Source organism: Diabrotica virgifera, chromosome 3 (genome assembly GCF_917563875.1).
Source record: "Diabrotica virgifera virgifera chromosome 3, PGI_DIABVI_V3a".
In the NCBI taxonomy this organism is placed as follows: domain Eukaryota; kingdom Metazoa; phylum Arthropoda; class Insecta; order Coleoptera; family Chrysomelidae; genus Diabrotica; species Diabrotica virgifera.
The window spans coordinates 138,766,868-138,779,867 of NC_065445.1; the positions used below are offsets into that span (position 1 = coordinate 138,766,868).

The following is a 13,000-nucleotide window of genomic DNA, read 5'->3' on the forward strand; positions in this document are numbered from 1 at the left end:
TCCAATTCTAGATTGACAACATCACTCAATTCACGCTTTGGCGATGGCATTCCTAACTTGACTAACATACTGCGGTACATGGCATAATACATGTCTTCGATCAAAAACAAAGCCTGGTTTTGTATCTCCTCATTCACCTCTATTTAGATTGGAATTCCTTAAACTCACATGAATTCGATGTAACATGTTATCAGTTATGTCATCCTTAAGATGACATAATAAATATACCTAACCTAATAATATAATATGTAATAATATAATATAATACTGTGGCTGAAAGACTTCGGTCGATGGCCTTTTGGTACATTGTATCAATAAAGTATGTCTCTCTCTCTATAATATAATATAAACGTGACAAAATAAAATAAAGATAAAAATACTCCAAGATTAAGATTTTTTTTCGTAATCTGTTTGCAGGATTTTACTTATGTTATAACGATATTATAAAAGATATAAACTTTTTTCTACGACCGTTTAATAATATGCTCATTATTCACTATTTTTGAATAGATAATAACACCCATTACTTTACCCGTGAGTAATAGTTAATTACTCACGGGCTGAAGATATTCACGGGTCATTACTCACGGGTTGAAGTTAGATTCAAGTGGTGCATGGCACTTTTAATATACTTATTATTAGCAAATAAAATTACTTAAACTTGTTTATTTAATAAAATAATCATTGTAATTTATATCAACAGTTAACTTTGAAAAAAAGTTTAAAGGATTTTTAACTGCAGCAATGGGTTAATACAATATAGATATTTTTTATGTTTAAATTTCAACATTTGACATTTTAAGATTGACGTTATTAAAAGGTAAATATAAACAATGGGTACTAATTCCGTCAAAGGGTTTACGAATATGAAATTTATATCACTGTTTCACTTAGTGTTGATTGTGCACTCGATTTTTATTGCTAGCAAACGTTCTTTTTCATGTAATTGCTTTAAAATATGTCTTATTTTTAAAAGCCACCGCCATTATATACCATGACACTAATGACAACTACTGTTTTATAAGCTGAAGCAGCAGGGTAATTCTAACAGTGTTGCCATAGTTATATAAAATATGTTTTCTTATGAAAAATAAAATCTTTCGAATTTAAGTAATGTTAGTAGTTGATAATTATATTTTTCTACTAATTAAAATAAAAAGAGGTCGTAGAAAAAGTATAATATTCTACTCGCGTGTAATGGCTATTAGGCGAGTGTCGTAATTCATCAGAGTGAGTAATAGCCATCATTACATGCTCGTTGAATAATATACTATTAAATGCTGCAAGTAATATTCTCTTCTTATTCATTTACAAGATAATTTCTGATATATTTTTTTCTGATTCCAGGAAGTACTTTTACCTTTATACTCTTTGGCTATATTAATCGTCATCAAAATTACAATGCCAAATCCCAATCTACCAGCAATCGATACCCCCCGTGGAGAAGAAGAACTTTTACACCATTTTGGAAAAGTAGAATCTCATACCATAGCTGTAGTACCGAATACATCGGAAGTAGTGGTGAGTAAAAAACGATTTTTTTATAGAAACAGTGATTTCCAATACTTAATACAGTACCAGTGATTTCCAATACTCAATGCAGTAGAACCCCGATAATCTGTACTCCACGGGACCGGACGTGGCACGGATAATCCAAATATTTATTTCTTATTATAAATACATGCAGAGCGTTTACTTTTTAATTAGATATACGACATTGAAGGAAACGCTAAAATGGGCAACATTGCTTATTATTCCACTATCACTATACAGTGCGTCCATAAAGTAACGCATAAATTCATTATTTCATAAACCGGCGACTTTCGCGAAAAATCCCGAAATAGAACGATTTTTATTTTTAATTTCCGATTTTTTGGCATATATATCATACTAGTGACGTCATCCATCTGGGCGTGATGACGTAATCGATGATTTTTTTAAATGAGAATATGGGTCATGTGATAGCTCATTTGAAAGGGTATTCAATTCTCTATTCACTAATTTAAACATTAACATAATTATTTATACAGGGTGTGCAAAAAAACATTTTTTTAATTAAAATAATTGAGACAGAAAGAAGAATGTATGTAATTTATTTAATTCAAAATGCGTTTTACTACTGTCAGAAAACAGAAAAGAAATTATTTGACGAATAAACATTGATTTTCGCTTAAACGAAATGTTCAAACTGGCAAGAGGCAGGTGGGTGGCAGCTTTAACATTGAATTTAAGCGAAAAACAGTATTTATTTGTCAAAGAAACATTTTTTCCTGTTTTCTGACAACCTTAAAACGTATTTTGAATTAGATAAATTACATACATTCTTCTTTTTGTCTCAATTATTTTAATTTAAAAAATGTTTTTTTCAACACCTTGTATAAATAATTATGTTAATGTTTACATTATTGAATAGAGAATTGAATACCCTTTCAAATGAGCTATCACATGACCCATATTCTCATTAAAAAAATAATCGATTACGTCATCACGCCCAGATGGATGACGTCACTAGTATGATATATATTCCAAAAAATCGGAAATTAAAAATAAAAATCGACCTGTTTCGAGATTTTTCTTTAAAGTCGCCCGTTTACAAAATAATGAATTTATGCGTTACTTTATGGACGCACTGTAGTATAGTCGTAATCGTCCATCGGCAGATTCAAACAAATACTTTAAGTTCTAAAATTACCAATTTATAATGAGTAGGTAATATAATACGTTTGTTCAATTACCGGCAAGTGGTTATCTATAATCGGCTTCTAAAATTCCTTAAACATTTATTACCAAACATTTAAAATTCTATTATAACTGTTAAAAATGTTCAAAATTCATCTACTCGTTCCGATAGTAAGAGTATGTTATTAAATCACTTTATCAGTTTTTCTCTTTTCTCGATTATTAGTTGTTATTACATAGTATATAAATTATTGTAATCACTGAATACATAGTTAAAACTAATCCTATTAATTTAATTAATTAATAATTTAAACAATTAACAAGTAAGGATTTTTTTAAAGAAAATTGAAAATCTAAGGAAATATTCACCCCTATTTTGAAGACGAAATTGATACTCTAGGACTCTACGCCGCCTACACTCTTAATGTTTATAAATGCATGTCTATAAATTATAATAATAACGCCTAGCTTATTGAATGTGGGAAGCTGGCAGTGTTGACATTTTAAGTCCGTATATCTAATTGAAAACTAAACGCAGTATAGGTACACGCATACATATTACAGTTGAGTCCCTGAATCTTTACCTGTGCGTTATCATTTAAAGCATAAGAAATAAGTCGATGATAAGTCGGAAATTGAAATTTACTAAACGCAACAGCAAGTGAAAGTGACTAGACAAAAACTTGCCTGGTACCTCGATAAAAAAATTAACTTAACAAACAAATGTACCAATGTGCTTAATGTATTTCTGGCCCAGAACAGCTGTAAATATGTTGAAAAGGATTTGTAATTAAATTACATCCATACACTTCTTAAAATTAACAAACTTACGGATGTACTTAACTTGGTATTGCCATACTCTAAACACGAAAGGTGGACTCACCAAACCAATAAAAAAAGCCGCTTAAAGCCACGGAAAAACTATAAAATCCAAAACCAAACTACCAACTATTCTCAACCAAACTCGACGAAAAGATCCATCCCGACACGGGAATACCAAATAAACCATATGGACGTACTCGTCACTCCATCCAGAATATTACATAATATAATGCCGGCAGCAGTCAATCCTCAAAATATATCCAGAGACTGGATTAGGCTACTTAACGGCCTTAACGAATACAGGGCTCACCTCCTAACCTGATTGGCGATTTCTCTAAAAGAAAACGAAAAGAAAAAAAAAGCGCACACAGACTGAAGAACTAAACCTCCAAATCAAAACGTTTAAATCAATAATTTATTTTATCTATTAACAGAACCAGTTGCGACGAAAATTGGCACTGCCTAATATGGCTACAACGGGTAAATATAATTTGAAAATATGAGAAATATTTTAAGAACTTTGAAATTAAATTTTAAACATAAATTAAGCATGTTACATTAATTTGTAACACAAGAAATAAGGACTTAACAAGATGAGTGACTGGAATTCCAAAATTAAGGAATTCCAAATGCTGCTTTATAGAAAAGAGCAAAAGAAAAATATAAAAAAAATCACCAACGACGACACCAAATATTAACGATCAAATTAAGAATATCAATAACTCCATAAAATTGAATACTAACAAAAATAAACAGCAAAAAAAACTATTCATATACTAGTTCAGAGAAATAAGGAAAAAAATAGCCTGTTGGTGACACAACCCCCTCCAGGCCGAAACCAATTTTTTTGAGTAATATGGACATCTATAATAATAACCTATATATTTCCTGCAGCCGATTTTGATGATATACATAGTTATAAACAAATGAAGATCAAAAAACGGTAAATTTTCGCTTTCTTCGTCTATTACTAAGAAAATAGGCATTTTAAACAAATTTGAGAGTAAGAACCTTATAAACGGTATAAAAAACTTCAATATGGCGTTTGCTTAATATGTCTATCCTTATTGGTTGCTTAAGAAATTGCAAAATAAATCATAAATTTTGAATTTTTATAAATATTTATAACTTATGTAAAAATTAACTTAGAACCTTCTTATTAAACGGAATGCTGAGACTTATGGTGCGTAATTCATACCTAAATTTCGAAGAAATTGGTCAAATAGTTTAAAAGTTATTTAATTTGTTTATCCCAAATTTATTTTTTTTGCAACACTGTAAGTCAGAAAATGATGAAGCTACAGTAATACTTTGGATAGTTTATGGAAGAAGGAAATTTACAGTATTAATTTAATTTAAAAAAAATACAAAAAATAATTATAAATATTGCAAAATTATTTTGCAAAAACATGTGAATTAAATAAATGGGGGTGGGGGGGCTAACTTTGTTCCTAATTGCCCTAGGACAGTTGTTTTTCTTTCTAAATGTGTATAAAAATTCAGTCTTTCTAAATATGAAAAAATAATTTTTCTACAGGTAACGGTTAAAAAGTTATTCTAATTGTTTATAAGTAAGCAAAAAATCGACATGTTTTTTCAAAATAATTTTACACTGTTTAAAATTATTTTTTGTCATTTATTTTTAATAATGGTAATAGTATAAATGTTCTTCTTTCATAAACTGTCCGAAGTATGATTGTAGCCTCATAATTTTCTGACTTGTAGTGTTGCAAAAAAAAATGAATTTGGGATAAACAAATTAAATAACTTTTAAACTATTTGACCAATTGCTTTGAAATTTAAAATATAATTTAAGTACAAGAAGTATCAGCATTCCGTTTAATAAGAAGGTTCTAAGTTAATTTTTACATAAGTTATGAATATTTTTAAAAACTCAAAATTTATGATTTATTTTGCAATTTTCTAAGCAACCAATAAGGATGGACATATTCAGCGAACGCCATATTGAAGTTTTTTATACTATTTATGAGTTTCTTACACTTAAATTTGTTTAAAGTGCTTAACTTTTTGGTAATAAACGAAAAAAGCGAAAACTTAGCGTTTTTTGATCTTCATTTGTTTATACCTATGTATATCATCAAAATCGGCTGCAGGAAACATATAGGTTAATAATATAGATGTCCATACTACTCAAAAAATTTAGTTTCGGCCTGGAGGGGGATGTGTCACGAGAAAAATCTTATTTCTCTGGACTATACAGACAGAAAGAGGAAAAAAAGAAACTTTAGCTTTTTGTGTACAGATATGAGGTTATATGTATTTCAAAGTTAAAATATTTTAACAAATATTTCATTTATGCCCAGGGCCCCCGCAAGGCTGAGCGGCGCCCGCGTGCTGGATATATTTTGGCGCCTTTTAAATCTACCTATATCCAATTATGAAATAAATCTATAATTTTTTTACTCGTAATAAATCAACAGAAATTGCAAGATCTCAAATTTTTATTTTTTTTTGTAACTAATTTACTGATAATGGCAAAAAAAAACAAAATAAAACGTTAATATGTATATTAGTTACGGGCGTAGGCGTAAAATTTCGGCACAATGTGTTTTAAATGAAAAATTTTTTTCGAATCCTGAGAAAACTAATAAGAATTTTTTAAAAATTTAAACGCAGAATGAAAGATTACATTATTACCGAGGGCCAAAAGTCCCTTAGAATGACCAAAAAGTTCTTTTGAACGAGATATTTGAAATTAAAAATTGCACTAAATTTTTTCTTTTTTTTTTTCTCTCCTGTAATTTATTAAAATAAACATTATAGAAGTTTTCAGGGACTTTCGACTCTCGATAATAATGCAATCTTTCATTCTGCGTTTAAATTTTTCAAAAATACTTACATATTAGTTTTCTCAGGATTCGAAAAAAACTAAGGCATTTAAAACACATTGGCACGAAATTTTGCGCCAACGCCCTTAAATCTAGAAATCGATATCTTAAATCTAAATTGAATTAAGTGGGTGTGTTTCTAAATTTGACGGCAGCAAATTCTTTTATAATATCTTTAAGTCAATTTTATCGACGAGCTCTTGCTCGATTGTTAATATTACCAAACCAGATAATATTTCCTGTACCATAGTACAGCTTAAACAATTTTTGATTAACTTTAATTTTGAAAATGATCTCTCATTTTCAAAAGTGAGGATGATTCTTCATGAAACAGTGATATTTGGTAAAGATGAAGTTAGATTATTTTCAAATATATATTGAAGAATATCAAGTGGATCTGATGAGTTAGGTAATTAAAGTACCTAATTATAAAGCTTTTATCTCTCTAAATAAATCAGTTGCATCAATCCTTACTTTTGCCTGCGTCTTTACTGAATCAGTTATCTTTTGTTGAAGACCAAGCCAATGTTTTAAAATATCATGGTCACTTAATGTAAAACTGTCACTGAAAAACCAAAAACATTATCATAATAAGACATCGTATCAAATCTACTATTTAATGAATTTGACGAATTATTCTAAAATAAACTAATACTTTGGATCTTAAAATGGCTCTTTTCTATGTTCTTAATCGAAAAATTTTGGTTTATATTTTCGTCTCACGATATTTAACGAAGGAAAACCTTGTTCATCAGCTAACAATTTTCCCGCTTGGGCAATTATTCCTTCAACAATATTTTCATCTCCGTAATTTTTTTCGCCATTGGCATGGTACAATTGATTTGACATTCATATTATAATGTAATGTGTAGTGTGTGTGTTGAGTAAATGTCTTGTTATGTAGTAAAGTATATTCCATTGTCTTTACAAAGAGACACTAATTGTATCCGAACGTCTGCACTCGCTTCACCGTCTCCACAAGGATAGAAATTATTTCTGTTAACTGATTTTGAATAAAGAAAAATTTTATACTCAGCTGGGATTTACAACTCACAACCCTTGGATCCAAAGGTCGGCTCTCTTACCATTGAGCCACACAGGGCTGGCGATAACGGGCCTGCAAGTGATGCACTGCAGGCGGGCGCCCCTATTTGGTGGGCGCCAAAATGAGCTTTTTGCTCCTGGTATTATACAAAATACATACTAATTTTAAAAAGCTAAGGGGGCCTATGCTAGTTTTGCAGGCGGGCCCCTTATACCTTAGCGCCGAGAACCACAGAAGGGGACACTGTAATTTTTAAAATGATCAACTATATTTTTTAAATAGTTTTGACATACTTTAATGTCAATTATTGTTACACATTGTATCATTTTGCTTATAATATTAATCCGGAATAAACATGATACCAAATAATCATTATGATCTCTATAAATAAATCTAAATGATTGGATATTTAATAGTAAAGAACTTGCTTTATGTCTAATTGCTCCCAGAATTTCAAAAACGGTAGTTTAGAAATAAATATAAAGGTACATATTATTTTTATATTACTATCTATGCCTTTTTATAACATGTATTATAGATATTTGAAATAAAAAATTGCACTAAATTTTTTCTTTTTTTTTTTCTCTCCTGTAATTTATTAAAATAAACATTATAGAAGTTTTCAGGGACTTTCGACTCTCGATAATAATGCAATCTTTCATTCTGCGTTTAAATTTTTCAAAAATACTTACATATTAGTTTTCTCAGGATTCGAAAAAAACTAAGGCATTTAAAACACATTGGCACGAAATTTTGCGCCAACGCCCTTAAATCTAGAAATCGATATCTTAAATCTAAATTGAATTAAGTGGGTGTGTTTCTAAATTTGACGGCAGCAAATTCTTTTATAATATCTTTAAGTCAATTTTATCGACGAGCTCTTGCTCGATTGTTAATATTACCAAACCAGATAATATTTCCTGTACCATAGTACAGCTTAAACAATTTTTGATTAACTTTAATTTTGAAAATGATTTCTCATTTTCAAAAGTGAGGATGATTCTTCATGAACCAGTGATATTTGGTAAAGATGAAGTTAGATTATTTTCAAATATATATTGAAGAATATCAAGTGGATCTGATGAGTTAGGTAATTAAAGTACCTAATTATAAAGCTTTTATCTCTCTAAATAAATCAGTTGCATCAATCCTTACTTTTGCCTGCGTCTTTACTGGATCAGTTATCTTTTGTTGAAGACCAAGCCAATGTTTTAAAATATCATGGTCACTTAATGTAAAACTGTCACTGAAAAACCAAAAACATTATCATAATAAGACATCGTATCAAATCTACTATTTAATGAATTTGACGAATTATTCTAAAAAAAACTAATATTTTGGATCTTAAAATGGCTCTTTTCTATGTTCATAATCGAAAAATTTTGGTTTATATTTTCGTCTCACGATATTTAACGAAGGAAAACCTTGTTCATCAGCTAACAATTTTCCCGCTTGGGCAATTATTCCTTCAACAATATTTTCATCTCCGTAATTTTTTTCGCCATTGGCATGGTACAATTGATTTGACATTCATATTATAATGTAATGTGTAGTGTGTGTGTTGAGTAAATGTCTTGTTATGTAGTAAAGTCTATTCCATTGTCTTTACAAAGAGACACTAATTGTATCCGAACGTCTGCACTCGCTTCACCGTCTCCACAAGGATAGAAATTATTTCTGTTAACTGATTTTGAATAAAGAAAAATTTTATACTCAGCTGGGATTTACAACTCACAACCCTTGGATCCAAAGGTCGGCTCTCTTACCATTGAGCCACACAGGGCTGGCGATAACGGGCCTGCAAGTGATGCACTGCAGGCGGGCGCCCCTATTTGGTGGGCGCCAAAATGAGCTTTTTGCTGCTGGTATTATACAAAATACATACTAATTTTAAAAAGCTAAGGGGGCCTATGCTAGTTTTGCAGGCGGGCGCCTTATACCTTAGCGCCGAGAACCACAGAAGGGGAGACTGTAATTTTTAAAATGATCAACTATATTTTTTAAATAGTTTTGACATACTTTAATGTCAATTATTGTTACACATTGTATCATTTTGCTTATAATATTAATCCGGAATAAACATGATACCAAATAATCATTATGATCTCTATAAATAAATCTAAATGATTGGATATTTAATAGTAAAGAACTTGCTTTATGTCTAATTGCTCCCAGAATTTCAAAAACGGTAGTTTAGAAATAAATATAAAGGTACATATTATTTTTATATTACTATCTATGCCTTTTTATAACATGTATTATGTATCAAATTGGGTGTTTCTATTAAATTATTAAAAAATCTATTTAACCCAAAATCCAACCTATCCACCGTCAAAATTTTTTTTTTCAAAATTTGAATACCTCGTCTCAAAAAACCCCAATGCCAAATTTTTATGAAATTATTTTAATTTCAAAAATCCACGAAAGTTTCAAATCTGGACAGAATATTACAACCCAACAAGTTTTGACCTGTAAACAAATTTTTACGATTTACGAACAAGTACTGCAAAATAGGTATTCCAATATTATACTGTTTTAAAAAAATACAATAATAGTAGTAAATTATTAACACCAAATGTAAAATAAGATTTTAATTATTTTTTTCGCTAATAACCCAATATTTTTTTATTTTTGAAATTTCTCCAGATGTTCGTTAAAAATGTAAAATTAAAATTGTATAAAAAATGAATATCTCGTTAAAATAAATATTTCTTTTTTGCCAAACCTTCGGTTTGGCGCCCTTTTGGGGATGCGCCCGCGTGCGTCGCACGCGGGCTGGCACTCCCAAAATTCAATTTTTTCTATTTCTTTACGTTCTATATGATTAAAACATAAGAATCAGCTCAATTTTAACACTCCACCTCTTCCTGGACGATCAAAATTGTCATTTTTTCGTTTTTAATTTTTTTTAGGTGGTATGCAATCAATTTAAAAATCTCAAAAAATCTACACGCATAGTTGAGGCTCTTATAAAACATGTCTATTTTTTATAGACCCGTAGGTTGAGTGTACCTAACCTCAAAATTAATTTTTTTGAAAAAAGCGTATACTTAACCTTTTTTTTTGAGATGCCTGCAGGTCTATTTTTTATTTTTTGTATGTTATCAAAAACTATATTTCTAACTATTTCAGATTTTTCCGTAAGGATTTTTCAAAAATGCGAAAAACTTTTTTTTATGGGTTTTTGGAGATTTTTCCCATTTTATAGACTTCTAAATAGATAAAATCAGTTTCTCCCATTTTTGAATGTCCTAAAGGATTCAGTTAATTCAAATTATACAGGGTGGGCCAATGAAAACAGTACACCTCGATATTTGGCAGTAGTTATTAGATTTTAAGGAAATGCCGAAACAGGTCGTTTTTATTTTTATACTACAACTTTTTGACATTTATTTCATATTAGTGACGTCATCCATCTGGGCGTAATGACGTAATCGATTATTTTTTTAAATGAGAATAGGGGTCGTGTGCTAACTCGTTTGAAAGGTTATTCAATTTTCTATTCAGTAATATAAACATTAATATCATTATTTATACAGGGTGACTAAAAAAAATAATTTTTGAATTAAATTAATTGACGCAAAAAGAAGATTGTATGTAATTGATTTAACTCAAAATACATTGTACTGCTCAGGGCCGGACTGGCTCATCAAAAAGGCGCCAACCCAAACTCTAAAAAAGACGCCAACCTAATCTCTGAACTAAGGCGCCCAACCACTCCCCGCCTCCTAAACTTTTTTGAAATCCTAATACATTGAATATTACTTGGAAATTTTTTAAGTTATATTAAGTTTCATTTATTTATTTAATTTGCACTATAGGCCTTGTAGGCCTAGGGCTTTACAATTTTACAATTACAACTTTACAATTTTACATAAGACACATGATAGTATAAAATAATGTCTTATATTTAATTTTATTTAATTTCTATGTAAAAATTGCTGCATTATGGTTCTCCACTGTATCCTATTTTTCGCCATCTCTTTCCAGTCTATAATTTCCATCGATCCTATATCGTCCTAAAACTTTTCTTGTCATCTTTTTCTTGGGCTAACTCGTCTCTTTGTCCCAACTGGTCTACTTAGCAGTACCTTCTTTGGCATTCTTGCTCAATATATTCTATCGACATGACCTGCCCACCTGATTCTTTGTGCCTTTGTGTATCTTGTTATACTTGGTTCGTTGTAAAGCATCCTTAATTCTTGATTGGTTTTTCTTTGCCAACCGTCTTCTGTATTTTCCCCCGAAAATAGCTCTTCGTACCTTCCGTTCCCACCTCTCTATCATTTCTTCTTGTTTTGTTTAGCACCCATGTCTCATATCCGTAGGTAACTGTTGCTCTTATAACGGTTTTGTATATTCTGGTTTTCGTGTTTCTCGATATGTGACTTTAATAATTTTTTTAAACTGTCGACCTTTCGGTTACCTTTTGATATCCTGTGCTTTAGTTCATTTTGCTCATTATATTAAGTTTACTTTGGAATAAACTTATTAAGATGCCACAAAAATATAGCTTCAGTTTCCCAGTAGGTACCTATCCCTTTTAATCCGTTACACTCTTTGGTACTCTCTGGAGACTCAGAAACAAATTTTTGAAAAGTGTGTTTGAAAGTTGAAAAGTTTGAAAACTACTACTACTACTACTATCGGTTTACAGAGCCCTCCGACGCCTTCCGACTCCTAACCGCCATTCTTCTCTGTTTAATCACATACCTGGACTTTCCTGTAGTTCTTTTCAATTCTCTCCCTCCAGCTTCTTCTCGGCCTTTCGCTATCCCTTCTCCCTTGTGGTGTCCACGCCAAAATCTGTTTATGGATCCTGTCATCTGGCATTTTCTGTATATGGCCGTACCATTTTCGTAAGGTCTCCATCTTGTGGAGACTTTTGTTTACACTTTTAAGTAAGTATGGTATTGTATATGATCTGTTTGTTCGCTTTAGATATTGTTTGGTCCCACAGAATGCCGTTCATACCTTTTCTACCCTGTATGTTTCTGTCATTTATAGCAGCATCGAGTATCTCATCTTGAGTTATCTTCATGCCCAGATACTTGTATTCATCACAGTGTTTAATTTCTACCCCATCATCTAATGTAATGGACTGCTTTGTCCTTCCAATACACATGGCTTCAGTTTTATTAATGTTGACTGCGAGGCCCCATTTGTTATATTCTTCTTTTAGCTTCTACGTCATGTAACGCAAGTCGTCATGATCCTGAGCAATCAGAATTTGGTCATCAGCGAAACATAAAGTGTATAATGTGGTCTCGTCATTGAGATGAATTCCCATGCCATTTTTCCACAGCTTGAGTGCTTGTTCCAGAGTTGTTAGGCCACTCTGGCTCTCATGGTCTCATAATATTATAATATAAACAGCGGATATTGATACCTACAAAAGGCGCCCGAAGATCTTCGAGGGCGCCGCGCGTCGTTTCTAAACTATTAACATAAAACTCTCATTTTCGGTCTATGTATGCTGTTCTTTGATTATCTGATACGAGTTGTATTTTGTTGTACTCACTGGCTTCGTTATGTATGATTCTGGGGCGCAACAATCCTGTATGTATAATGTAGTCAGGCGAAAGGCGCCCGAAGGTCTTCAAGG

At 31.1% G+C, this 13,000-nt stretch overlaps 1 protein-coding gene across 3 annotated transcripts in view; it reads left to right on the forward strand.

The window, feature by feature from the left end:
• Positions 1–13,000, forward strand: part of LOC126881331 (cholesterol transporter ABCA5-like) — a 254,480-nt gene that overhangs the window by 111,465 nt on the left and 130,015 nt on the right. For all 3 annotated transcript variants that reach the window (XM_050645551.1, XM_050645552.1, XM_050645553.1), the window contains exon 3: positions 1,348–1,521. In XM_050645551.1, coding sequence (XP_050501508.1) covers positions 1,348–1,521 — 174 coding nt within the window. The remainder of the gene's footprint in view (positions 1–1,347; positions 1,522–13,000) is intronic.